This window comes from Danio aesculapii, chromosome 13 (assembly GCF_903798145.1).
Source record: "Danio aesculapii chromosome 13, fDanAes4.1, whole genome shotgun sequence".
NCBI lineage: Eukaryota > Metazoa > Chordata > Actinopteri > Cypriniformes > Danionidae > Danio > Danio aesculapii.
The window spans coordinates 17,338,932-17,361,436 of NC_079447.1; the positions used below are offsets into that span (position 1 = coordinate 17,338,932).

At 37.1% G+C, this 22,505-nt stretch overlaps 1 protein-coding gene across 3 annotated transcripts in view; it reads left to right on the top strand.

The window, feature by feature from the left end:
• The window catches only part of pcnx1 (pecanex 1), a 67,756-nt gene that overhangs the window by 39,335 nt on the left and 5,916 nt on the right, over positions 1-22,505 (top strand). For all 3 annotated transcript variants that reach the window (XM_056470329.1, XM_056470327.1, XM_056470328.1), the window contains 22 exons: positions 596-749; positions 830-862; positions 2,154-2,325; positions 2,526-2,636; positions 5,039-5,130; positions 5,227-5,336; positions 5,530-5,635; positions 5,717-5,809; positions 9,061-9,211; positions 9,317-9,458; positions 9,595-9,772; positions 10,705-10,813; positions 10,905-11,034; positions 11,115-11,173; positions 11,278-11,493; positions 14,444-14,697; positions 14,788-15,018; positions 16,385-16,485; positions 17,760-17,910; positions 17,995-18,225; positions 21,113-21,387; positions 21,465-21,637. In XM_056470329.1, the coding sequence (XP_056326304.1) occupies positions 596-749; positions 830-862; positions 2,154-2,325; positions 2,526-2,636; positions 5,039-5,130; positions 5,227-5,336; positions 5,530-5,635; positions 5,717-5,809; positions 9,061-9,211; positions 9,317-9,458; positions 9,595-9,772; positions 10,705-10,813; positions 10,905-11,034; positions 11,115-11,173; positions 11,278-11,493; positions 14,444-14,697; positions 14,788-15,018; positions 16,385-16,485; positions 17,760-17,910; positions 17,995-18,225; positions 21,113-21,387; positions 21,465-21,637 (3,272 nt within the window). The remainder of the gene's footprint in view (positions 1-595; positions 750-829; positions 863-2,153; positions 2,326-2,525; positions 2,637-5,038; positions 5,131-5,226; positions 5,337-5,529; positions 5,636-5,716; positions 5,810-9,060; positions 9,212-9,316; positions 9,459-9,594; positions 9,773-10,704; positions 10,814-10,904; positions 11,035-11,114; positions 11,174-11,277; positions 11,494-14,443; positions 14,698-14,787; positions 15,019-16,384; positions 16,486-17,759; positions 17,911-17,994; positions 18,226-21,112; positions 21,388-21,464; positions 21,638-22,505) is intronic.

A 22,505-nucleotide genomic window follows, 5' to 3' on the forward strand; every position in this document is an offset into this window, starting at 1 on the left:
TAAAATTTGTAGACATTATTTACACCCAGTGCAAAATTTGGTCACATATGAGAGTATAACAGTCCGTTTTGACAGGAGCAGTGATGTTTTATGACGCGTTCAATTGTTTGTCTTATAAATGCCTCAAAGAAAACACGGTCATAAAACAGTTTCCCTGCTTGCGGCGACCCGGGTTCAATTCCCACCTCGAGGTCCTGTGCCGATCTTTTCCTTCTCTCTACTCCCCACACTTTCCTGTCAATACTCTCTACTATCCTGTCCATTAAAAATGTGAAAACCTCAAAATAATTATTAAAAAAACAAAAACTGTTTCCCTGCTTACTCCTGGCAGCTGATCACCCATCACCTGTGTGCCCTTACGTAAGCAGGTGAACTGATGTGAAATGTAGCTGGAGCTAATCCATATCACCAAACCCCTCTATGCGTGACATACATGCGTGAATAATACAGCATAATATTATTAATCTTATTTACTCAGTAATACAACACATACATGTAAATCTGATTTACTAATATTTTTGAGAGTTGCATTATTGTGTATTATTGCTCTCAGCACATATCCTGATGTTTCTGTGTGTGTTTGTGTGTTTATCAGGAACCGGGAGGTTCTGGAGAACTTGCTTTCAGTGGCTCTGGCGGTTCTTGTGGCCTTCCTGGGTTCAGTGCTGCTAGTTCATGGCTTCTTTACTGACATTTGGGTCTTTCAGTTCTGCCTTGTTATCGCCAGTTGCCAGTACTCATTGCTGAAGGTGAGAATCTTATACTTTTCAAACACACACAGATGGAATAAATCATTTTTAATGAACTCATCTTTCTGTATCTCAATCAGAGCGTCCAACCTGACTCTTCATCACCTCGACATGTGAGTAACACACATATAATCTAATATAATAATATAAATATTAAATGGAGAATTAATTTAGGTGATTAAAGTGCATTATCTGTGTATGTCAAGTGTAAGTTTAAAAGGATTCTGTAAAATAAATGGTATTAAAAACGTAGCGGTCTAATTTAATACTTTAATATTTGTAAACAGGGTTTGACATTAATACCTGCCAAATGTGGGTAGATTTCAACTGTGGCGGGTTAGAAAGCCGCTCCCACTAGCCACTTTGACTAGTTGAAAATAATTTTTTAATTGTAGTTTTCTCAAAAGCATGCTCGCGTGCACAGGTGATGTGATTCGTGCGACTGTTAAAAAGGGCACACACTTCCGTTTACTTTACGCGAAGCAACCGTGTCTAGATGAAACGCAACTGTTGCGATCAGTTTTCTTTGAAATAGACTGGACAAAAAGCAATGATCATGCACCCACAGTCCTGCTGCTTTCAAGAGCTCAAGATTTTTAAAAATGTATATCCTTTTGTTAGCAGCACTTTAATCATTCTTTGAACAGATTATTAACAGGCCTAGCATTAACCGTGTGCACGCGATCATCCTTTTATTATCACACACGGTATGTTTTTACCTGCTTTCTTTTGCTGTGCAGTTATTTTTGTTAATATGGTTCAATTATCATCCTTGACAATATCATTACTTTAATAGGAGATTAACTCCACATATTTGAGTAGTTAATTGGTGATCTGGGACCTTTAGCCAGGAAAGATTACTGTGCATATTTTAGATACATGACAATAATTATTTTTTAAATGTCAATTTATTTTTACAGCTATATATTTGCTTGTTTTGACACATTATTTAAAATTTGTGGCTAAGAAATAATAATTGATTTATTTTTGGTGTGGTCAGAGATGTATTTGGTAAATCCTTAATTTTGAGTCCTAAAAAGTCATGTGAAATAAAAACTTGCAATGCGACATAACCCATTTACTCATGCACATTGAGCAAGCTCATACACAACACACACACAAAAAGTTAAATGAATGAGGAGGCATGTGGACATAACACAAAGTCTTGTAAGTAATCAAGTAATTAAGTAGTCAAGAAATTTTAACATGTCAAAGTCAGTTGTATGCATATAAAATATATTTTCCCAACAACAAAATTGTGGCTAGTGAAAATGTTAAGTGGTTAGTAACGTTGGAAATCTACTAGCCACAGTGGCTGGTGATCAAAAAAGTTAACGCCAAGCCCTGGTGTTAACATCTAATTTGAAAGATGCTGTGATTTTTTTTTTTTTATCTCTCATTTAGGGTCACAATCGTATCATCGCCTACAGCAGGCCTGTGTATTTCTGCCTGTGCTGTGGACTGATCTGGCTGTTGCATTATGGTAGTGTAAACTGCAGCACCAGTGTTGTGTCTCTGTATGGAGTCGCTCTCACCAGCTCCGTCTTGCTGTCCCAGGCTCGGGATCTCCTCATCGGTGAGCACTGATACACGCGTAAAATCCCAGCAGATGAAAATACTGCAGTTTTTGTTTTGCTCCTCTATTGAAATCTTCATGCCGTAAGGTTTTCTGCAGCGCTGGATGTTCATTCCAGAGCTGAGTACAGAGAAAATCCTGCTGATGTGACAAGACTAGAGTACTCCAGCATTATATTATGTTTCTCTTTCTTTTTTTAGTGTTCACCCTGTGCTTTCCAGTCATCTTCTTCATCGGGCTGCTCCCTCAGATTAACACTTTCGTCATGTACCTGCTTGAGCAACTTGACATTCACATCTTCGGAGGAAATGGTAAAGGATGTGCAAATTTTTACATTACGACTTGTGAAAAGCAGCAAATGCATTGTGATTTATTATTTCTTATAAATTTTTTCGCCATATTTTCTGGAAAATATATCATGTCTGAATATTGCAGAATTGTGTTGTTGAGAAAAAAAAATATATGTGTAAGTCACATTTGATCTTGTTGACCTCATTGAGTCTTATATTGAACTAAAATATTCCCCTCACTGCTCAACAATTTCTTTAAGTAAAAAATAAAATTTCAATTTATTTAGATGATAACCTCTTGAGATGCAACATCTCTTTTTCGATGGGTTCCCCTAAAGACATGACAAAAAATTACAAACACTGAAGCTCTTCCACACCCCAAACCTTACCAACCCATCGTATTACAATCAAACCTTGCACATAGCCAACTCTGTTGTGAGCATTGATACTTGTGTTCTGTCTGTGCTGCTCTGCAATTACACTTCAGAAACACTAGTAGGTAGTGTGGTCTCTATGTTCCACTATGTTAAGTTTTTGCTGGTGTTTTGAGTTTACACTGAACATGTGTGCGATGCTAGTGTGGAAGTACCTCAAAACCTCACTCTCATTCAGAAAAAAAAGTGGCCTGAACCAGCAATCATTCAACAACTGCAGTCAAAACAATACAAAATAAGTGAAATACAAAACAAGTGAACCGCAATCAAGTGGACGTAGCGCAATTTTTAAATATGTTGTTGTAAGTATAAGCAACTGTAACGCATGATTGACTTTACTGCATTGAGGTCGGAAGTGGGACATTTCCCAGCTGAAATTCCCACTCAACCACTTTCACACAATGTCATCGTAACATGTAGTTAAATTTTTTCAAAAGTAAAAAGTGTGTAATGTTCAAACTGACTACTTTCGTTAGCTGGCAGCTAGCTCTCTGCAACTCTCCCATGGTTGCCCACTGAAGCTAAGCAAGGCTGTGCCAGGTCAGTGCCTGGATGGGAGACCACATGGGAAAGCTAGGTTGCTGCTGGAAGTGGTGTTAGTGAGGCCAGCAGGGTCTGTGTGGGTCAGAACGCACCAGTAAAGTGAAGGGGACTCTATTCTGCTCAGTAAGCGCTGTCTTTTGGATGAGATGTTAAACTGAGGTCCTGACTCTCTGTGGTCGTTAAAAATCCCAGGATGTCCTTCAAAAAAAGAGTCCAGGTTTAACCCCGGCATCCTGGCCAAATTTGCCCACTGGCCTCTGTCCATCATGGCCTCCTAACCATCCCCATATCATAACTGGCTTCATCACTCTGTCTCCTCTCCACCAATCAGCTGGTGTGTGGTGTGCTTTCTGGAGCAATATGGCTGCCGTCACGTCATCCAGGTGGATGCTGCACATTGGTGGTGGATGAGGAGATTCCCCTAATGTGAAAAGCGCTTTGAGTGTCTAGAAAAGCGCTATATAAATGTATGGAATTATTATTATTATTATTATTATTATTATTATTATTATTATTATTATTAGTAGTAGTAGTAGTAGTAGTAGTAGTAGTAGTAATATTATTGTGTTGGAGGCTGTTTTTGCCCCATTGACTTCTATTATAACAAAATTTTTGGATTGCAAAGCCATGACACCATATAATCATGCATTTTCGATTGTTGGTGTTTTTCCCTGTTGAGAAGAGACGAAACTTAATAATTTTACTGTTGAATTTTACTGTTGATCATCAGTTGCCACCAATAACCATTTAGTTAGGTTTCTGACTTTTAATATGGAGTTCTATGGAGTAAAGCAACTAATTATAGTGTGCGTGCATAAATACACGTACCATATTTACTATGTTCTGAGTTAAGCTGCTTATTTTTTTATTTTCCCAAACACATCAGGGTGTGAGCAAAGTTCTCTCTCACACACATGTGCATGCACACACACTATATTCCGTATAACCACATAACTTTAAGCCAAAAACTAAACTTTTTTTGCACTGCAAATGATGATCAACAGTAAAAGGTAAAACTTGTACCTCTTCTCAACAGGAAAAACTAGCAACAATCAAGAATGCATGATTATATGGTGTCGTGGCTTTGCAATTAACAATTGTCATTATAATGGAGGTCATGGGGCAAAAACAGCCAAAAACATAAGGAAAGTGTAATAAATTTGCCCAGAGTGTATTGTTGAATTTGAGACACTTTCCCAAAATATGTGCCAAAATAAAGTTTGTCACCAACAATCCTTCCATTTGCTGAAACACAGAGAAAGTTGTGGCCAAATTAGGACTCAAATTCACACCAGAGTGGATGAAAGCATCCCTAACAGCCCTTAAGGGTTAAGTCACAGCATGTTTCAGAGAATGTAGTAAATAAAAAAATGTTCATACATTTTTAAACCCTCTTGTGTTTCGAGGTTTTTAGAGACTCATTGTAGTGTCTGTCTTTAATCCCAGCATGCACCAGTCTGCTCTCAGCTCTCTACAGTGTTCTGCGCAGCATCGTGACCATCGCGATGCTCTATGGGTTCTGTTATGGCGCCCTAAAGGTGAAAAATGGCTCCACGTTTCAGTTGCAGTTGGAACATGTTGTATTACTCTGTCTTAAACACGCTGAATATTTCTCTGATTATGTTTGCTTTCAGGACTCATGGGATCCTCAGCACATTCCTGTGCTTTTCTCAGTGTTTTGTGGGCTGTTGGTTGCCGTTTCGTACCACCTCAGCCGCCAAAGCAGTGACCCCTCTGTTCTCATGTAAGGCTTTCTGGCAGTGTGTGGGTTTGTCTTTTTGATAAAAAGATTCTTGCATTTTTCCTGCCGTAAGTGCTACAAGTATTTACTGTCTAAAGAGACTTGATTTGTTAGGATTTTTTACTGTTTGACTGCTCTGTGTTTAGTTAGAATTTTCTTAATTGTAATATTATTCTCCTGTGTTTGTGTACTGTAGTTCATTAGTGCAATCAAAGGTCTTCCCCAATGTAAAGGACAAAAACCCGGAGGATCCTCTTTCTGAAGTGCAGGATCCTTTACCGGACAAACTCCGCAGCTCTGTGGTGAGCAATATACAGAGACATCTTACAAACAGTTACTAACAGACAGAGGTCTTATATGATGCATCTGTGTCTTTTTCTCAGAATGAGAGACTACAGTCAGATGTGATTGTGTGTGTCGTCATTGCTGTCCTGTATTTTGCCATTCATGTCAGCACTGTTTTCATCGCCTTACAGGTAAACCACAACAGTCAGGGATGTTAAATTTCTGTTGATATGGAGATACTTTTTGGATGTTATGACCAATGATCAGGGTACGAATTACAAGGGGAGGGATTGACCCTCTTAATAAAGGCTTGATCTCCATGAAGAACGTCAAAATAAGATGTGTGTGTTGGGGGGGGGGGGGGGGGGGGGGGGAGACAATGGTTCATACCATTGTGAATACATGATCAAGCCAAACAGTCCATCTGAGAAAAAAGTCGTTCAACAGTCTGATTTAGAGCATCCATAGACAGCGTAAGAGTTTACAAGATGTGGAGAAAACCATGTTTTCTCATAAAATAGGTGTTTGTTTCTACATATTGCCTAAAAGTAACATCAAATTAGATGCATTGTCTAAGCTAATCAGGTCAGAATACACTTAATAACCTATCCCACAAAACACTGACAACGTTTACATGGACACCAATAATTCGATTTTAATGCAATTAAGACAATACTCTGATTAAGAGTTAACCATTTAAACAGTGATTTTTGAATAATTTGATCAGATTAAGGTCATAATCGAACTAAAGATAAATCGAATTAAGATGTGTGGAGTATGCTGATTTTAGTCGCATTATTGAAGTGCAGTACAGGCATGTAAAAAAACACCTTAATCAAACTATTACCGTCATGTAGGACTTTTTGCCACGTTTTGCGACAGGATAGTCCATACACACACACACACACACACACACACGCACACACACACACACACACACACACACGGCTGTTTGACACTCTTTGCACCTACCCAGTCAGTGCAGACCACAGACACCTGCATCGTGAAGTGCAGAGATTTTTTTCTTCCATTCAGCATGCGGTATGAACTTCCATTAAAACAACACCTCCAGCAGTTCATAGTTGCATCCAATATCTCTTTGTCACGGAGGGCGTGCATAAAATGTTCCTGAATGAAAGTGAAAGTGCCAAACTGCAGTTTAAGTTGACAAATTAAAAATGAAACACCCGAAATTGCATGAAACTCCAGAGGAAATTCGGATTGCTCGCTGGCGCAATGACGTTAATCGAATTATGTGTTATAATATGTAAAACTGGATCATGAAAGTAACAATCAAAAAGCAACTCAACTTAAACACGTTTTATGGATAAATTAAATGTAATTTAAATAAAAACATATGTTTGATTCACTGAAGCAAATTCACTGAAGCAAGTTCACCCTCAATGTATAATTCGCACACGGCCAGTGATGAAACATGGACATAGTGTAATGTTTTCTACAAATTTTATAAATAAGTGGAAAATACACCAAAAACAAAAACTACAAATGGTATATAATATAGAGTGTACGTTTCTTTATTATGATGTACTAAGCGGAATTTAGCAGTTATTAAATTATTACTGATTTTAAATACTAACTTGTATTCAAGGTAAAGTTATTGAAATGAAAATACACTATAAATATGCAAAACTAGCCTAAATACAGTTAAACAATTTAATACAGTTAAATTTTATTTATATGACAATATAGTGACAGTAAATACATATATTGTTAGAGAAAAGAATTAAGCAGCATAACTGTTTTCAGCAGTGCTAATAATAAGAAATGTTCTTGAGCATCAAACAGTATATCAGAATGGTTTCTGAACGTTTAAATGGATAAACTAAAATAGAAAACATTTTAATTAAATAAATTTTAATACTTTTCCATAACAAACCATAGTAGTCAGTCCAAAATCTATTAATTAATTTCTAATATAACCCAGTAATCAATATGTAGCATTACATTTTACATTACATTTATTCACTTATTAGACGCTTCCATCCAAAGAGACTGTTGAGTCATCTAACTTTGCACGGCTCCACAAAGCCTGCCAGACCCGTAACAGTAAATTAAATTAAATTAAAATAAATAGGACACCTCTAAATTAATGAGGACCCCGGAGTTTCAGCTCTTGTTCAAAAGGAAAAACAATAACAAAGACGATTGACCAAAGGAATAATGTAAAGTCAAATTTATTTGACATTTAACTTTAAAGGAGACATAAAAATCTTGCGGAGGTAAAGCCAAAATAACAAACAAAAAACTCAACAACTAACTAAGTTTTAAACCCTCTTACCTGCACACGAAATAAAACAAATTAAATAATATTCATTTATCTCCCTACTAACTACAAAACACGAGAAAACTTAATGAAACAAAAAGGCACCCTCCTCATCACATGTGTCTCCGTATAGTAGTGATGTGTGCGCCGAGGCTTCGAAGCATGTATCAAAAAAATGATACATCTCGCAGCGAAACAGTGTTCCTGGGGCTTGATTCCTTTTGCCATTATCACGTGATCAGTGACGTTCGAAGCTTCATTTTCACCTATACCCACGTGACTGATTCAAATTTTGAATCAAAGGTTTAAACACCCTCATGGGTTAGTAAAGTGTATAGCGAGTGATTAGACGTCGATTACACACATTTCTACAGTTTAAAAGCACTAAACCGGTCCCACGCACCAGTAATTAAACTAAAATACAATAGTAATTTATAGTAAAAAGCTTTTGAACCATGCTAAAGTGTATTAGTGTATTTTTTACAACTATCTTTAAAGGATAGGAATTAGTGGATGGGTGAAGGAATGCAATTAACGTAAATACCTTTGAATATCTTGGATTTTATTAGTCTTTTATGCACTGGTTCAGAAAGCTTTATTTTACCATCACTACCGAATACATCTCAATAAGTTAACACTCAGCATTAAAATTTCAACATTATCGCAGAGCAAATACAACACAAGTTTTTTTTTTCACAAATAAATTTCCGAACGAACTTCCAATCCGGTTTAAATAGACTTCACAAACACGCCGGCAAGCTTCCACATGTCGACACCTGATTCACCGCGCCTGTGTGCTGATAATGAAACCTGTTGGAGACAGCAGATAGAGGCGGAACGAAAAGAACCAAAAAAAAAGACAAAAAGAGACATATACATCACAAAGAAAAACTCACTACTTCAAATAAAATGACTTTTTTTATTGTTGTTTTAATAAATAAAAAATATACATAACAGCGACTTACAAATGAGGATAAAAGAACATGACAACAACAACAGTATATTGTGCGTCTTTAACTTTAATCACACCGCACTTCATAGTCCAGCTGCAGGATAACATACCAAAATCTCCAAAAAGAGAATCAAATTATCATGCTGCTCATATTTTTAATATCCAATAAAGAATAAACAGATCTTGTCCTCTTTCTTTTCTTCCAGCCATTTTTAAGCTATGTTCTGTATGGTCTAGTCGGCTCAGTAGGGCTGTTAACTCACTACCTACTGCCCCAGATGAGGAAGCAGTTACCCTGGTACTGTTTCTCACACCCGCTGCTCAAAACCAGAGAGTACTATCAGTTCGAAATCCGAGGTGAGTCGCTCCATCACACAAATGTTTGTTTATGGTTATTTAATGACATAACTCTTGTTCTCAGCTAGCATAAACATTACATAAACATGTGTGTTGTGCGTTCAGGTGCTGCCCATGTCATGTGGTTTGAGCGCACTCACGTGTGGCTGCTGTTTGTGGAGAAAAACATCCTCTATCCACTCATTGTGCTCAATGAGCTGAGTGGCAGCGCACAGGAGCTCGCCGGCCCCAAAAAACTCAACACAGAGTCAGTATTATATCCTTTTTATTATTTCTTTTTGACTAAGATATTGAGTTACTGCGTCTGATCGTTGTGTATTTGCTAGACATTTTTGTGCTATTATTTGCAAGCAATAAATTCATTCTCTGCCACTTTTTCTCAGAATCGGGGCTCTGGTGATTACCATTGCTGGACTTAAGCTGCTTCGTTCTTCCTTCAGTAGTCCAACATATCAATATGTCACTGTCCTCTTCACGGTCCTGTTCTTCACCTTCGATTACCGCCAGTTCTCTGAGACAATGCTGCTGGACCTTTTTGTTATGTCCATTATTTTCAGCAAGGTCAGTACTCAGATTATTTTATCCTCCAGGGTTGAAGTACAGAATTGTGATTAGGGCTGTCATGAAAAAAATTCTAGTCTTGAACATTTGTTGAATTTATATTTTTAAAAGGACGTTCTAATGCAAAAAATGTGTGTACTTTTTGGAGTTATCAAGTGGCACTTGAAACATGGTGAGGATGTAACCGATGTGGTTTGTTTTTTGTTAATTTATGCTACTTTCCACACAGTTGGAGGTGAAAGGTCTCACTACTGACCTCATTGTGTTCCAGTCAATCGTGCTTTAGAGTTGCTTAAATATCAAGATTTTTAACAATTTTGCTTAAATCGTAATAATTTTGTCCAATGTCCATGTCATTCCAAACAAAATGTAAAGATATTTGTAAGATTGTGTTTGTTTTAGAATGTATAATTGTAATTTGTAGATTGATTATTGAGGATTTAGGAGCATAACAATATACAATTTTATCCCAACAATTTTCCATACATGTCTTTCAGTTTGATGTGTATTGGTGACCAAACAAAACAGGCCTGTACGTGTGGAACTTAAATAGAAATGAATAGTTTTATAAATCTTTATTTTAAACAATCAATATCAATTCTAAAATCCAAAGATCAATCTTTTATGTCTGCTGTTTTAGTGGATGCATAAGTGAAACTTCAATAGACATTGTAGCACATGTTCTCCCATCCAGTAATTGCGTTGTATTGCAGTAATGTTTGTGCTCTTTAAATATTAAAAACAGGATTAAATAAATGCAAATTATTACAAACTAACAAGATTTTTAAAATTGCAGAATTTTGACTCTTTCACAATTCCTGTGAATGTAATTCAAATAAATAATTTTGAGCGTATTCCTCACATAATAAATAAATTGTTCAGATACTCTCTTAAGTCTGTATTGTATAATTGTGATTTGTTGTTTTTTGCAGTTATGGGAGCTCTTTTATAAGTTGAAGTTCGTTTATACCTACATCGCACCGTGGCAGATTACCTGGGGCTCTGCCTTCCATGCCTTCGCCCAGCCGTTTGCAGTGCCACGTATCCTTAACACACATTGTGTTTCACATCTATATTCAACACATTTTATAAGATCAGTCTATGTGATTCTTCTTTGACTCCACTCTTCCAGACTCTGCCATGTTGTTTGTGCAGGCCATTGTGTCTGCTGTGTTCTCCACTCCATTAAACCCATTTCTTGGTAGTGCCATTTTCATCAGCTCTTACGTACGTCCTGTGCGCTTCTGGGAAAGAGAATACAAGTAAGACAAGTGTATACCTGAGATTTTTCTGAGATTCTTACTATTTTTTTGCCTATCTTAATGTAATATTTGTGTTTCAGTACTAAGCGAGTTGATCACTCCAACACCAGACTTGCCTCACAGCTTGACAGAAACCCAGGTACATCTACATAATGTGACCAAAATCACCTTAATGTTGTTTCTTGACCAGTGAGATTTTGATTTGCGTGACATTTCTTAATCTGTGGCGTCTCATCTTGTCAGGTTCAGATGATAATAACTTAAACTCCATCTTCTATGAGCATTTGACGCGTTCGCTCCAGCATTCTCTGTGTGGAGACCTGCAGCTGGGCCGCTGGGGAAACTACAGCACCGGAGACTGTTTCATCCTGGCGTCTGATTACCTCAACGCTCTCGTTCACCTCGTCGAGATTGGCAATGGCCTCATTACTTTCCAGCTCAGAGGACTGGAGTTCAGAGGTGAGAGGGGAAAATGGAAAGAGATAGATGAATATACATAAGATAAAACAGACAATGAACCTGATATTGACAGTACAAATAGTTTTTGTTTAATATATCTTTATTTATACTAGTTTGAGCAATGCTTTTAAAATTCATCAAATCAAATTGAATAATATTGATCAACAAGTAAATTTTTGATTTTATATGTATAAAATGTCATATATGCATAGGCTAAAGACCATGGCCTCTAGCGTCTGTCAATCCGCTTGTTAAGTCGTGGCGTATCGGTGACGTATGGAATACTGTTTCTGGGTCCTAGCCGCTACTCATTTGTATTGAGAAAATATTTATTTTATGGCTACTTTTTTAGTCCTATCACACATTAAAGTAAATTTTATATAAAATCATAGTGTACACATTGTTCTCTGGACTTTCTGCATCACAAATACCCAAATTTTAACAATTTATAAAAAATTAATCACTTTCTGGCCATTTGATATTAGCCAAGGATATGTATATTGCGATCATGATTTTCAAGAGTATTACAGCGCTTTGTAAATGTTTATTGTTACCAATTGATGAGTCTCCCCATATAGTTTGATATAGTGCTTGGACCCGGAAGACGCTTCATATGACGTCACACTTAACAAGCGAATAGGGGGCCTTTTGAGGTCAGAGGAGTGAGGGGTACCTGCATAGCTTCTCGCTAGCTGGCCTCTGTTACACTCACCCCTAAACCTCACTCCCATCCCGGACGAGCCCCCATCTACTGCACCCAACCCTCTCTGGGCTGGGATCAAACCAGTGATTTTTTTTTTTTTTGCATGCGAGTCGGTTTTTCTAATGTGGAGGCTAAAGACCATGCAATATTTTGTTGCAAATATATTTTTGCAATATTTCGAAGGTTGCATATTTTATGTGTGAAATTCAAATATGAACTTGTATGTCATTTATGTAATTTCCATATATTGCCATATATCAGATCAGATTTCTATGTGGGACATTGAAGATATTTATTTTGAATCTTCCATTTGCCAGATAATCCTGAAAACAAATGTCTTGCAGTTTGCCATAAAAAATTTAAGCAGCTTGTTCTTTACATTATTAAGTATAAGAAATGTTTCTTAAACACCAAATCACTACATTAAACTGATTTCTGACACTGTAGACTGGATTAATAATACTTGAAATTCTTTTTCCATTACAGCAATAAATGACATACTGAAATCTATTTTAAAAAAGGTTTTTACTATAAATGCAGTCTTGGTGAACATGAGGAACATTTAAAAAATCTTACCAACTCCAAGCCTGTTGAACATACCTGAAAATGTTAGAGGACTTTGCTTGTTCTTTCTAAATGAAATGGCTCCATGTACTCTCTCTTTCCCAGAGATTTGTAAAAATTAAGCCTCAAAAACAGGTCACTCAGACATCATTAAATTGGTAATGTTGCTGCCATTAGTGCATGAACATAACTGCCGACGTTTACAATGCCTGTTCATTATTCAGCAACTCGATGATGGCTTGGACTGGTATATGAAGAGGTGCTAATCAGTCATATCAATTTCAGATGAAATTTAAATAGTCAGAATTAGCTGTAAACAAAATGTGACCTTGTGTCCATCCTGCCTTGTTTCAGTGGATCAGCGCAATGGTGGTGTAAAGATGTGGAGGATATTTTCTTGGCACGTTTAGACAATTGAGCATCATTTAAAAGCCACAGCCTGTCTGGGTATCATTGCTGACTGATTGCAGCCATTGTTGTCAGTCCCTTAATATACCTGCTTATAATGTCTACATATTGTAGGATAAAACTAGCTTCTTAAAAATGACATTTGAATTCTCTATACTCAAATGTGCAGTCACCAGATCTCAGTCTAGCAGAGCACTTTTGGTATGGACTGGAGATTCATATCATGGATGTGCAGCCAAAAAACTATCTGGAACCTTGTGATGCAGTCTGTGTAATGCAATATGGAGCAAAATCTCCAGGAATCGTCTGCAAAACCTTGTTGCCTATATGCCTTGAACAAATATTCTAAAAGGTTTTTAGCCAGTGTGTAAAAGTCTTCAGAGCAGAGTAGCTAAAACAGCAAGTTTAATTCTATTTTATTTATTCATTTACATATTTGGATCTTTGGAGATCTATTCGGAGATTTATTTTTGGCATTTTTGCCTTTATTTGACAGGACAGTATGTTGACAGTAAGTGAAGTGGGAGAAAGAGGGGGGTAGGATCAGGAAAGGTCCACGAGCCGAGATTCGAATTCGGGATGCCCGGAGCGTTTCCGCACCATATGTCGGCGTGCTAACCACTGGGCTATTGCGCTGACATATTTGTGTCTTTTTGACCAATGTTAAAAATATTTATGTTGTTTTTGTCTTGGTGTATAAAGGAGAAATTAGGGTAAACTGTCTTTTTAAATGGCATATGTATTTTTGAAGGATTGTCTCATTGTTTTTTTCTCTTTTCTGTCTCTCTCTCAATTAATTTCAATTCAATTCAAATGAGCTTTATTTGCATAACTTGTCAGATCTATGCACCAGATCTTCGATAAATACATACACAAACAATAAAATGCGCATGATTCCAGAAGACAAGCTAATCCAGCGCAAAATAAACTTCTTAATCAAATACAAAATGTGGGGGAAAATGCAAATGGTCTTAAAATGACAATAATATCGTTTATCGCAATATATCGAACAACAAAAAATAGATATCATGAAAGGCCTACTTGTTCCTTGGCAGTTCTTGAAATTGTAAGGGTGTCCTAACTTTTTCACATGACTGTATATGCATTCAGATGATATGTAATATTTCTGAATAGATTTGTCCACCGACTGACTTATTGTGTTTATGACAGGCTGATACGTACTTTACTGCTTGTGATATTAAACTATTTCATCTCTCTCTCTCTCTCTCTTTCTCTTTCTCTTTCTCTCTCTCTCTCTCTCTCTCTCTCTCTCAGGGACGTATTGCCAGCAGAGGGAGGTAGAGGCGATAACAGAGGGAGTGGAAGAGGATGAAAGCTGCTGCTGCTGCGAGCCCGGTCATCTCCCCCATCTGCTGTCCTTTAACGCTGCCTTTGGCCAGCGCTGGTTGGCCTGGGAGGTTCTGGTCACTAAATACGCCCTGGAGGGCTACAGCATCACCGATAACAGTGCCGCTTCTATGCTGCAGGTGTTTGATCTGCGGCGAATCCTCACCACCTACTACGTAAAGGTCAGCACTCAAACATTGCTGTCCTGTACTGACCTGATCTGTTGAAGCTGGCTATTACATTTGTGCGTTTCTTTGTATGTGTGTGTGTAGGGCATCGTTTACTATGTCATTGCGTCTCCTAAACTTGAGGAGTGGCTGGGGAATGAAGGTCTACTGGAGGGCTTAAAGAGCTGTGGAGAGAGGAATTACGTTGACCTGGATCCGACTTTTAACCCTAATATTGATGAAGATTATGACCACAGACTGGCTGGGATCTCCAGAGACAGCTTCTGCTCGGTCTACCTCAGCTGGATCCAGTACTGCAACTCACGGAGAGAGAAGGTAAACACAAATATATACCACACAATATGTGAAACACATCTTACAGTAGCATTCAGAAGTTTGGTGTCAGCCAGATTTATTCAGGGTTTTTCAGAATCAGAAAGAGATTTATTGTCAGGTGTGTTTACACATGAGAGAAATTCGTTTTTGTGTGCATCCATCACATCCAATACATAACACAGATAATAAAGAAATAAAAATAAGAAGTAAATAGACAATAAAATATAAACAAATTGACATGTTTATATACAGGTATTTTACTATATACAGTATTGTATGTATAGCTATATTAGTTAGTTTGTTAACTTAATTTGTCCCCGTAGGGAAATTTCATTTGCAGCATACACTCACAGGGACATCTGACATTTCACATTTGGCATATATATATATATATATATATATATATATATATATATATATATATATATATATATATATATATATATATATATATATTGCATATACTATCACTGCTCTTTAGTTTTATTCCCAACGACTTACTGGCTGTTGTTACCACCTTCCCCAGTGACCTCTTCTGGGCCTCAGAAGCATTTTCACACCAACAGATCACACAAAATGTTGCCTTATAATCACTCTCGTAGGATAATTTTGCTTTCACAATACAAAATAAATATTGCGCCCGATAACTCCTCCCTTTCCACTACATGAGCAAAGCTGCGGCCGTTGAGTGCGTGAAGTGTCCAACATTCCACACTTCATTTTACCGGTTGAATAAGTGCATCATCCGGGTAATTAAAGTACACTTATTTTATTAATAGTATTCAGTGTGAACGCACTACTTACACTATTTATGCTACAAAATGAAGAATAGTGCATAAGTATGCGATTTGGGATGCACCATATATATATATTTTATAACAACAATTTTTATCAAGTGTCACTGATTTGTATGATTGGATGGCTGATTCTCACCAAAGCTGCATTTATTTGCTCAAACATACATAAAATCAGAAGAAATAAGATTATTATATAAATATATTCCTGTAATGGCAAAACTAAATTTTTAGCACCACTACTTCAGTCTACTTTGTGTTGCAAGAAATGTGTCGCAAGCACCAAAATTATAAGACATGTTTATTTTGAAAAAAACTATAAAAAAACACGAGGAACACATTAAATAATGTTTGTTGTATTGTCTGCAATGAAATACAAGTCAAAGTAAATTTAGTAATCATTACTTTGTTTTTTTATTATTTGAATTTTTCATACTGTGCCAACTTTTGGGGGTTGTTCTTGATTGTTCAGAATTGTTCTAATATGCAGAATTAGCACTCAATATAAATAAAAAATTATTGGTTTCCTGTTCATCTTCCTATTTGTCCTGTTGTCTCTCTTGTTTTTTCAGCCACTGGACAGTGAAAAAGACTCTCTGCTGGTGTTATTGTGTTATGGTCTGTGTGTTTTGGGAAGGAGAGCTCTGGGAACTGCATCTCACCATATGTCCAGGTGGGGGCACAAAAATCTTGTACTGAGCTGGAGGCTTTCCAAAAAGCTTTTTGTGTGTGTAAGACTGTTGGGAGGAGTACTGGAAAACCATACCCATGTAAAAGTACCATTTAATGCCAAAAATGTAGTGCAAGTAAAGTGAAACTATCTGTTCTAAATACTACTTCAAAGTATGAGTAAAAAGTAGCCCTTTTAAAAGTACTCGAGTAGTGAGTCGAGTATTACACTGTGAAAATGGTCCCACCTTATACCCGCTGAATCAAAATTTTTGCTTGTATCAGTGCCATTTATTTTAAGGATGTTTCTAACTGCAAATTAAATTATTTTCCGTTCATGGATTATAAATATAAATGTGAGATTACTTTAATGTGAAAACAAATTACAGTTAAACACGCACATATAATAAGCCCACAGAAAGCAGGTTTATGCATTGTGTAACCTTAAAATAAAAACTAGCTGCGAAGATATGTTAATGCTTATTATGCACTTTGAATTCTGACCAACAAGCTATGAGTGTCCTGGTGCTGTAAAACAAGCTCATGTAGCACCGATTGAATACATGCAATTTGTTGATGTGTTTGAAAACGTAACATTCTGTAGTGCATTTAGTTATTGTTTAAGGACATTTGGGAATTTCCGTTTAAACAGTCTCTCTGTCATTACATGAAATAATTTTGCATCTTCTTAGACACTTTAATGCTTTATTTGCTTTATAAAGCATCCGTAGCTGAAGTTGTTCTGTCTAAGGCAATTTTTCCATTCGCCATTTCATTGGATGGGAATCATAGGACTGATTATTCGACTTAGCCAATCATCTTATAGACAGTTTTAAGGGATGTAAACAAAAACAATGGTCCCAATGTATTTCCTGTTTTACATTTTTAATTTCTATAGCTTCCAAGAATCCAAAAAGAGCCACATATTGATAAATAATGTTATGATAGCGGTTTTAACATTGTTATAATTGAATTGCCTCCTGTTACAGTTATGAAATAGTTTGAAATGTTAATGGGTCAATAACATGACCACATTGAAATGGTCTATACAAGAAAAACTAAACAAATATACTTCATGTTGAAGTAAAAGTCCTGATACAGCACTTGCAATATACTAATAACTAATATACGGTATATGGTACTAATATACCAATATACTGAAATAAAAGTAACTACACTGTAAAGAACAATTCCTGAAAAAAACTACTCGATCATAGTCATTTGAGTATTTGTAATTTGTTACTTTACACCAGTGGTTGTGTTTTTGTGTTGTTACAGCAATCTGGAGTCATTCCTGTATGGGCTACATGCCTTGTTTAAAGGTGATTTCCGGATCTCGTCTGTGAGAGATGAATGGATTTTTACGGACATGGAGCTGCTGAGGAAGGTGGTTGTTCCGGGAATTCGCATGTCACTCAAACTGCACCAGGTGAGACTCATCTGTTCTCCGTCTTATCTTTTTATAGATTAGTGTGTATATTTTAACCACAGTGAATCTAATCTCTCTGTACAGGATCACTTCACTTCCCCTGATGAATATGAGGAGTCATCGGTGTTGTTTGAGGCTATTTCTTCGCACGAGCAGACACTGGTGATCGCTCATGAGGGCGATCCGGCCTGGCGCAATGCCGTCCTGTCCAACTCTCCCTCTCTGCTCGCCCTCAGACACGTGCTGGATGAAGGGACCAATGAATACAAGATCATCATGCTGAACAGACGCTACCTCAGCTTTAGGGTCATAAAGGTGAGGGAGGACACAAAGCAGCAAATGAAGAAAAATTCAGAAAAAATCTATGGTCACATAATTCTTTGAATTAATTTATGGAAGTAACTGTGTACAATGAGATGGCATCATTCTCAGATCTGTCTCAGTTCATCCATTGAGTATTAAAAGGCAATTAAAATTAACGATAGCTCTTTAAAGGGGACCTATCATACAAAAATGCAATACAAAAATATTTTGGAACAGTGTGTGAATATCGCCAGCTTCTAATGGTAAAAATTAATTAATTCAATTTTTTTATAATCATACTTTATAAAAGCAGTCTGCAGAAACACTTTGATTGACATTCTCCCTTTGTACGTATCATCAGAGGGGAAAAGTCCCGCCCATTAGCGACAATCTCTCCCTCATTAGCATAGACAGCCCTGAGTGAGAAGCAGCTATCTGCCATTATGCTGTGTTCACATCAGACGCGGTACGCACAAATGAATCATATTATTCGCGGGTAAATAGATGCGTGAACATTTTGAGTTTACTCACTTCATTCACGCATCAAAGTTCACTTCACAATAGATGCAGATTCGCATCATAGGCTGCCTGGTGACTCTAGCTTTGTTGCTAAATGGCTAACATGAATTTAATTGAGAGAATAGCTGTTTATGTGTCGATTTGTTTGTAGCCGTGTCTGAGTCCACATTCTGAGGTGCACCCAGCTCGGTGAGTTCCTAAACTCCCCCAGAAACTATACCTGGATGATGGAAGCTTTCAGCTGAGCTGAGCCCATTTTGATGAGCTGTTGTTGGCATGAGGATTTCCCCCGGGACGCCAACAACAGGCGCTACGTCATAATTATGCCCCTACAAGGGAAAGCACCTGATTGGTTAATGCAGCGCGAATGTCTGCTGAAGTTCAGATTTTCCAACTTGTGCAAAATGCTCAACTCGTGCCGCTTCATTCGTGCAAATTGCATCATTCGTGCTGCCTCATTCGCGTGTATAACACCACATTCTATTTGCTTCTTTGCAATAACATGTAAATCACTTGTGCTTGATGATTCATTAGTGTCTAGTGTGAACGCAGCATTAGAGTTTTCACCCGCTAAAGATAATGTCAGTGATTATGATGATGATAAATGTGGAGCATAAATGAAGTCAAGTCAAGTTTGCTTTTATTGTCATTTCAACAGTATAAAGTGCAGTAAACAGTAAAACGAAACAATGTTCCTCCAGGACCAAGGTGCTACATCAAACAACATAAATTGACAACATAACACAGGACTGTGCACTAGTTTAAAAATCTAGAGAATGAAATAAAATAAAATAAGATAAGATAAACTAAAATAAAATAAGACTATGAATAAGAGCGCCAATTGCAGTTTGTGCAACAATTAGTGCAAATAAGACAGGACAGGACAGGAAACAGTAATGCCGACCAGTACACTATGGATGTTGAGCAAATGGAGCAGGTATATATACTGTACATGTAAACATTTATCACTGAGGTGAAAATGTTGTACAGAGTTGTGTATGAACTCTGTAGTCTTAATAGACTTCCTTTTTCAGAGACACTTATTTTGATATTTTCATGTTTTCACAGAGAAAAAAATAGTCCTGTTTTTAAATCTGTATCTATTCTGACGCACAGGCGTTTGTAGCTCCGTAGCATTTGATAAGAGCACAATCTTATTTGAATTTAAAGAGACAGTCTCCAAAATGGCACAATTTAAATCAAACATAGATTTTACATTAGATGTCGCCTACCCTGTTGTTGTCTATTAGAAGGAATGCTGTGTTTGCTCGTTACTACAGCCATACACAGCGCTAAAGTCCAGTATCTTCACATTGTCACACTGTCTTGACTAGTGCGGTTGAATGACACTTGTCCTGGAAGCACTGTACAAATGTGGCGGCGCTATTGACGCATGCTTGGGGTCCACATATCTAGTGTATATATCTATGTAAATCAAAGACTAAAAGTGGCAGTTTCCAAGAGTTATAAAACATTATGTGTGTTTTATTTTGAGCTGAAGCTTCTATTACACACTCTAGGGACATCAGAGACTTATTTTATACATTGTAAAAAAAGGCATAATATGTCCCCTTTTAATATTTAATATTTAAATATTTAACATATTTAAACATGCTCCATGCACTTACTACAGTAATTACAATAAATTATGCATACTAACCCTTAACTACATTTTAACCCTAACCATATAGTAGGTACATGTGATTTATTATTATTACCTAATACTTAAATGAGTAATTGCACTGTAACTATTTTATCTTGAAATAAAGTGTAATTGAACTAACAAATTACTTTCAGCAGACCATGAATGATCCTGAAAACTCAAAACAAGTCTTTTCTCACCAATATTACCAATACCGTTGAATATTACTGTACTGTAGGGCAGTGCTTCTCAACCACGTTTCCAACACTGCATGTTTTGGATGTTTCCTTTGTCTGTTACACCTATTACAGGTCTTTCAGTCTCTGCTAATGAGCTGATGATCTCAATCAGGTTTGTTTGCTTAAGGAGCATAGAAAATGTGCTGAGCTGGTGGTCCTCCAGGAACGTGGTTGAGAAACACTGCTGTAAGAATACAATGAGAAAATAATCAGGAGGGGGAAAACTGTGAAATAGAAAGAGTTTTTACCACAGATGTGCTTGTGACATTATTGTCATGTTAAGATACCTAGAGTAAAATTAGTTTCAAAATAAAAAATAATGCAAAAATGAAGTTTTATTATTTATTTAGATTATATTTTTAGAGCAACCTTAATATTTCAAATGATTTGTTTCAGTTTCTTCAAATGGAAGTTCCCCAAACTGAAAGTGCAGGCCTTAGTTAGTCACATGTGTAAAATATGGATAAGCCATTTTTAATTTGTGCATGTGCATTCTCAGGTGAATAAGGAGTGTGTTCGTGGCCTGTGGGCAGGACAGCAGCAGGAATTAGTGTTTTTGCGAAACCGAAACCCAGAGCGTGGAAGCATCCAAAATGCCAAGCAAGCGCTACGCAACATGATCAACTCATCATGCGACCAGCCAATCGGATACCCAATATATGTATCGCCCTTGACAACCTCTTACTGTAATACACACCCCCAGCTGGGACACATACTGGGAGGACCAATCAGCATCGCCAACATACGAAACTTTATTGTCAATACATGGCACAGGTGTGTATGTGTGAATTATAGAAAATGGAGATGTTTGTGTGATGTCATATTAACAGCACTTATTTCTCTTATTGCAGACTGCGGAAGGGTTGTGGCGCTGGCTGTAATAGTGGCGGGAATGTCGAAGATTGTGATGCAGGTGGTTTGTCGTGTGGCAGTGGGAATTCTGGGAATTCTGGGACAGGAGCAAGTGATTCCCAGCATAGCTCAGGACCCACAGTGCTGCATGCGTACACCCCACATTCTCTGGGTAAACACACAGTCAATGCTTAAGACATCACTTACTAGTTGAGCTTTTACTGTGTAACTTGCATGGAATTATGATGTAATGTGTGTTCTACTTAGGCCTTTACCTAGTTAATCTTTGCAAATCCTCTATCTGTGTTTTTAGGTATAACATGCTCTGTCTGACATTTTATTGGTGTATGTTTATAGCCAAAGTATGTTTAAAAGTAGAACAAAACCAGAAAAGCAGAGCTCATCAAAATATGCTTGAGCATGATGGTGTGACTGCATTTTTTCAAAGTTGGAAGGTTATAGGGGTAATTTAGGTCTTATGTGCTGGATGGATGGATGGAGTGATAGACATTAACTTTTGATTGATTTATTGAATATGGATCCATCTTTGGAACATTAACACTTAAATCAATGGAAAGCCAGAATAATGTAAGTATGAATGTATAAATAGATAGACGGACGGATGGATGGAAAGACAGACAGACAGACAAACAAAAATGGAAAGATGGTTGGATGGATGGTTGGATGGATGGATAGATGGAGGGATGGATGGATAGATAGACAGACAGACAGACAAACAAATATATAGGCAGATAGATAGATGGATGGATGGATGGATAGATGGATAGAGGGATGGACAGACAAACAGATAGATAGATAGATAGATAGATAGATAGATAGATAGATAGATAGATAGATAGATAGATAGATAGATAGATAGATAGATAGATAGATAGATAGATAGATAGATAGATAGATAGATAGATAGATGGATGGATGGATGGATGGATGGATGGATGGATGGATGGATGGATGGATGGATGGATGGATGGATGGGCGGACGGACAACCAAATAGACAAATATGTAGACAAAGATAGAC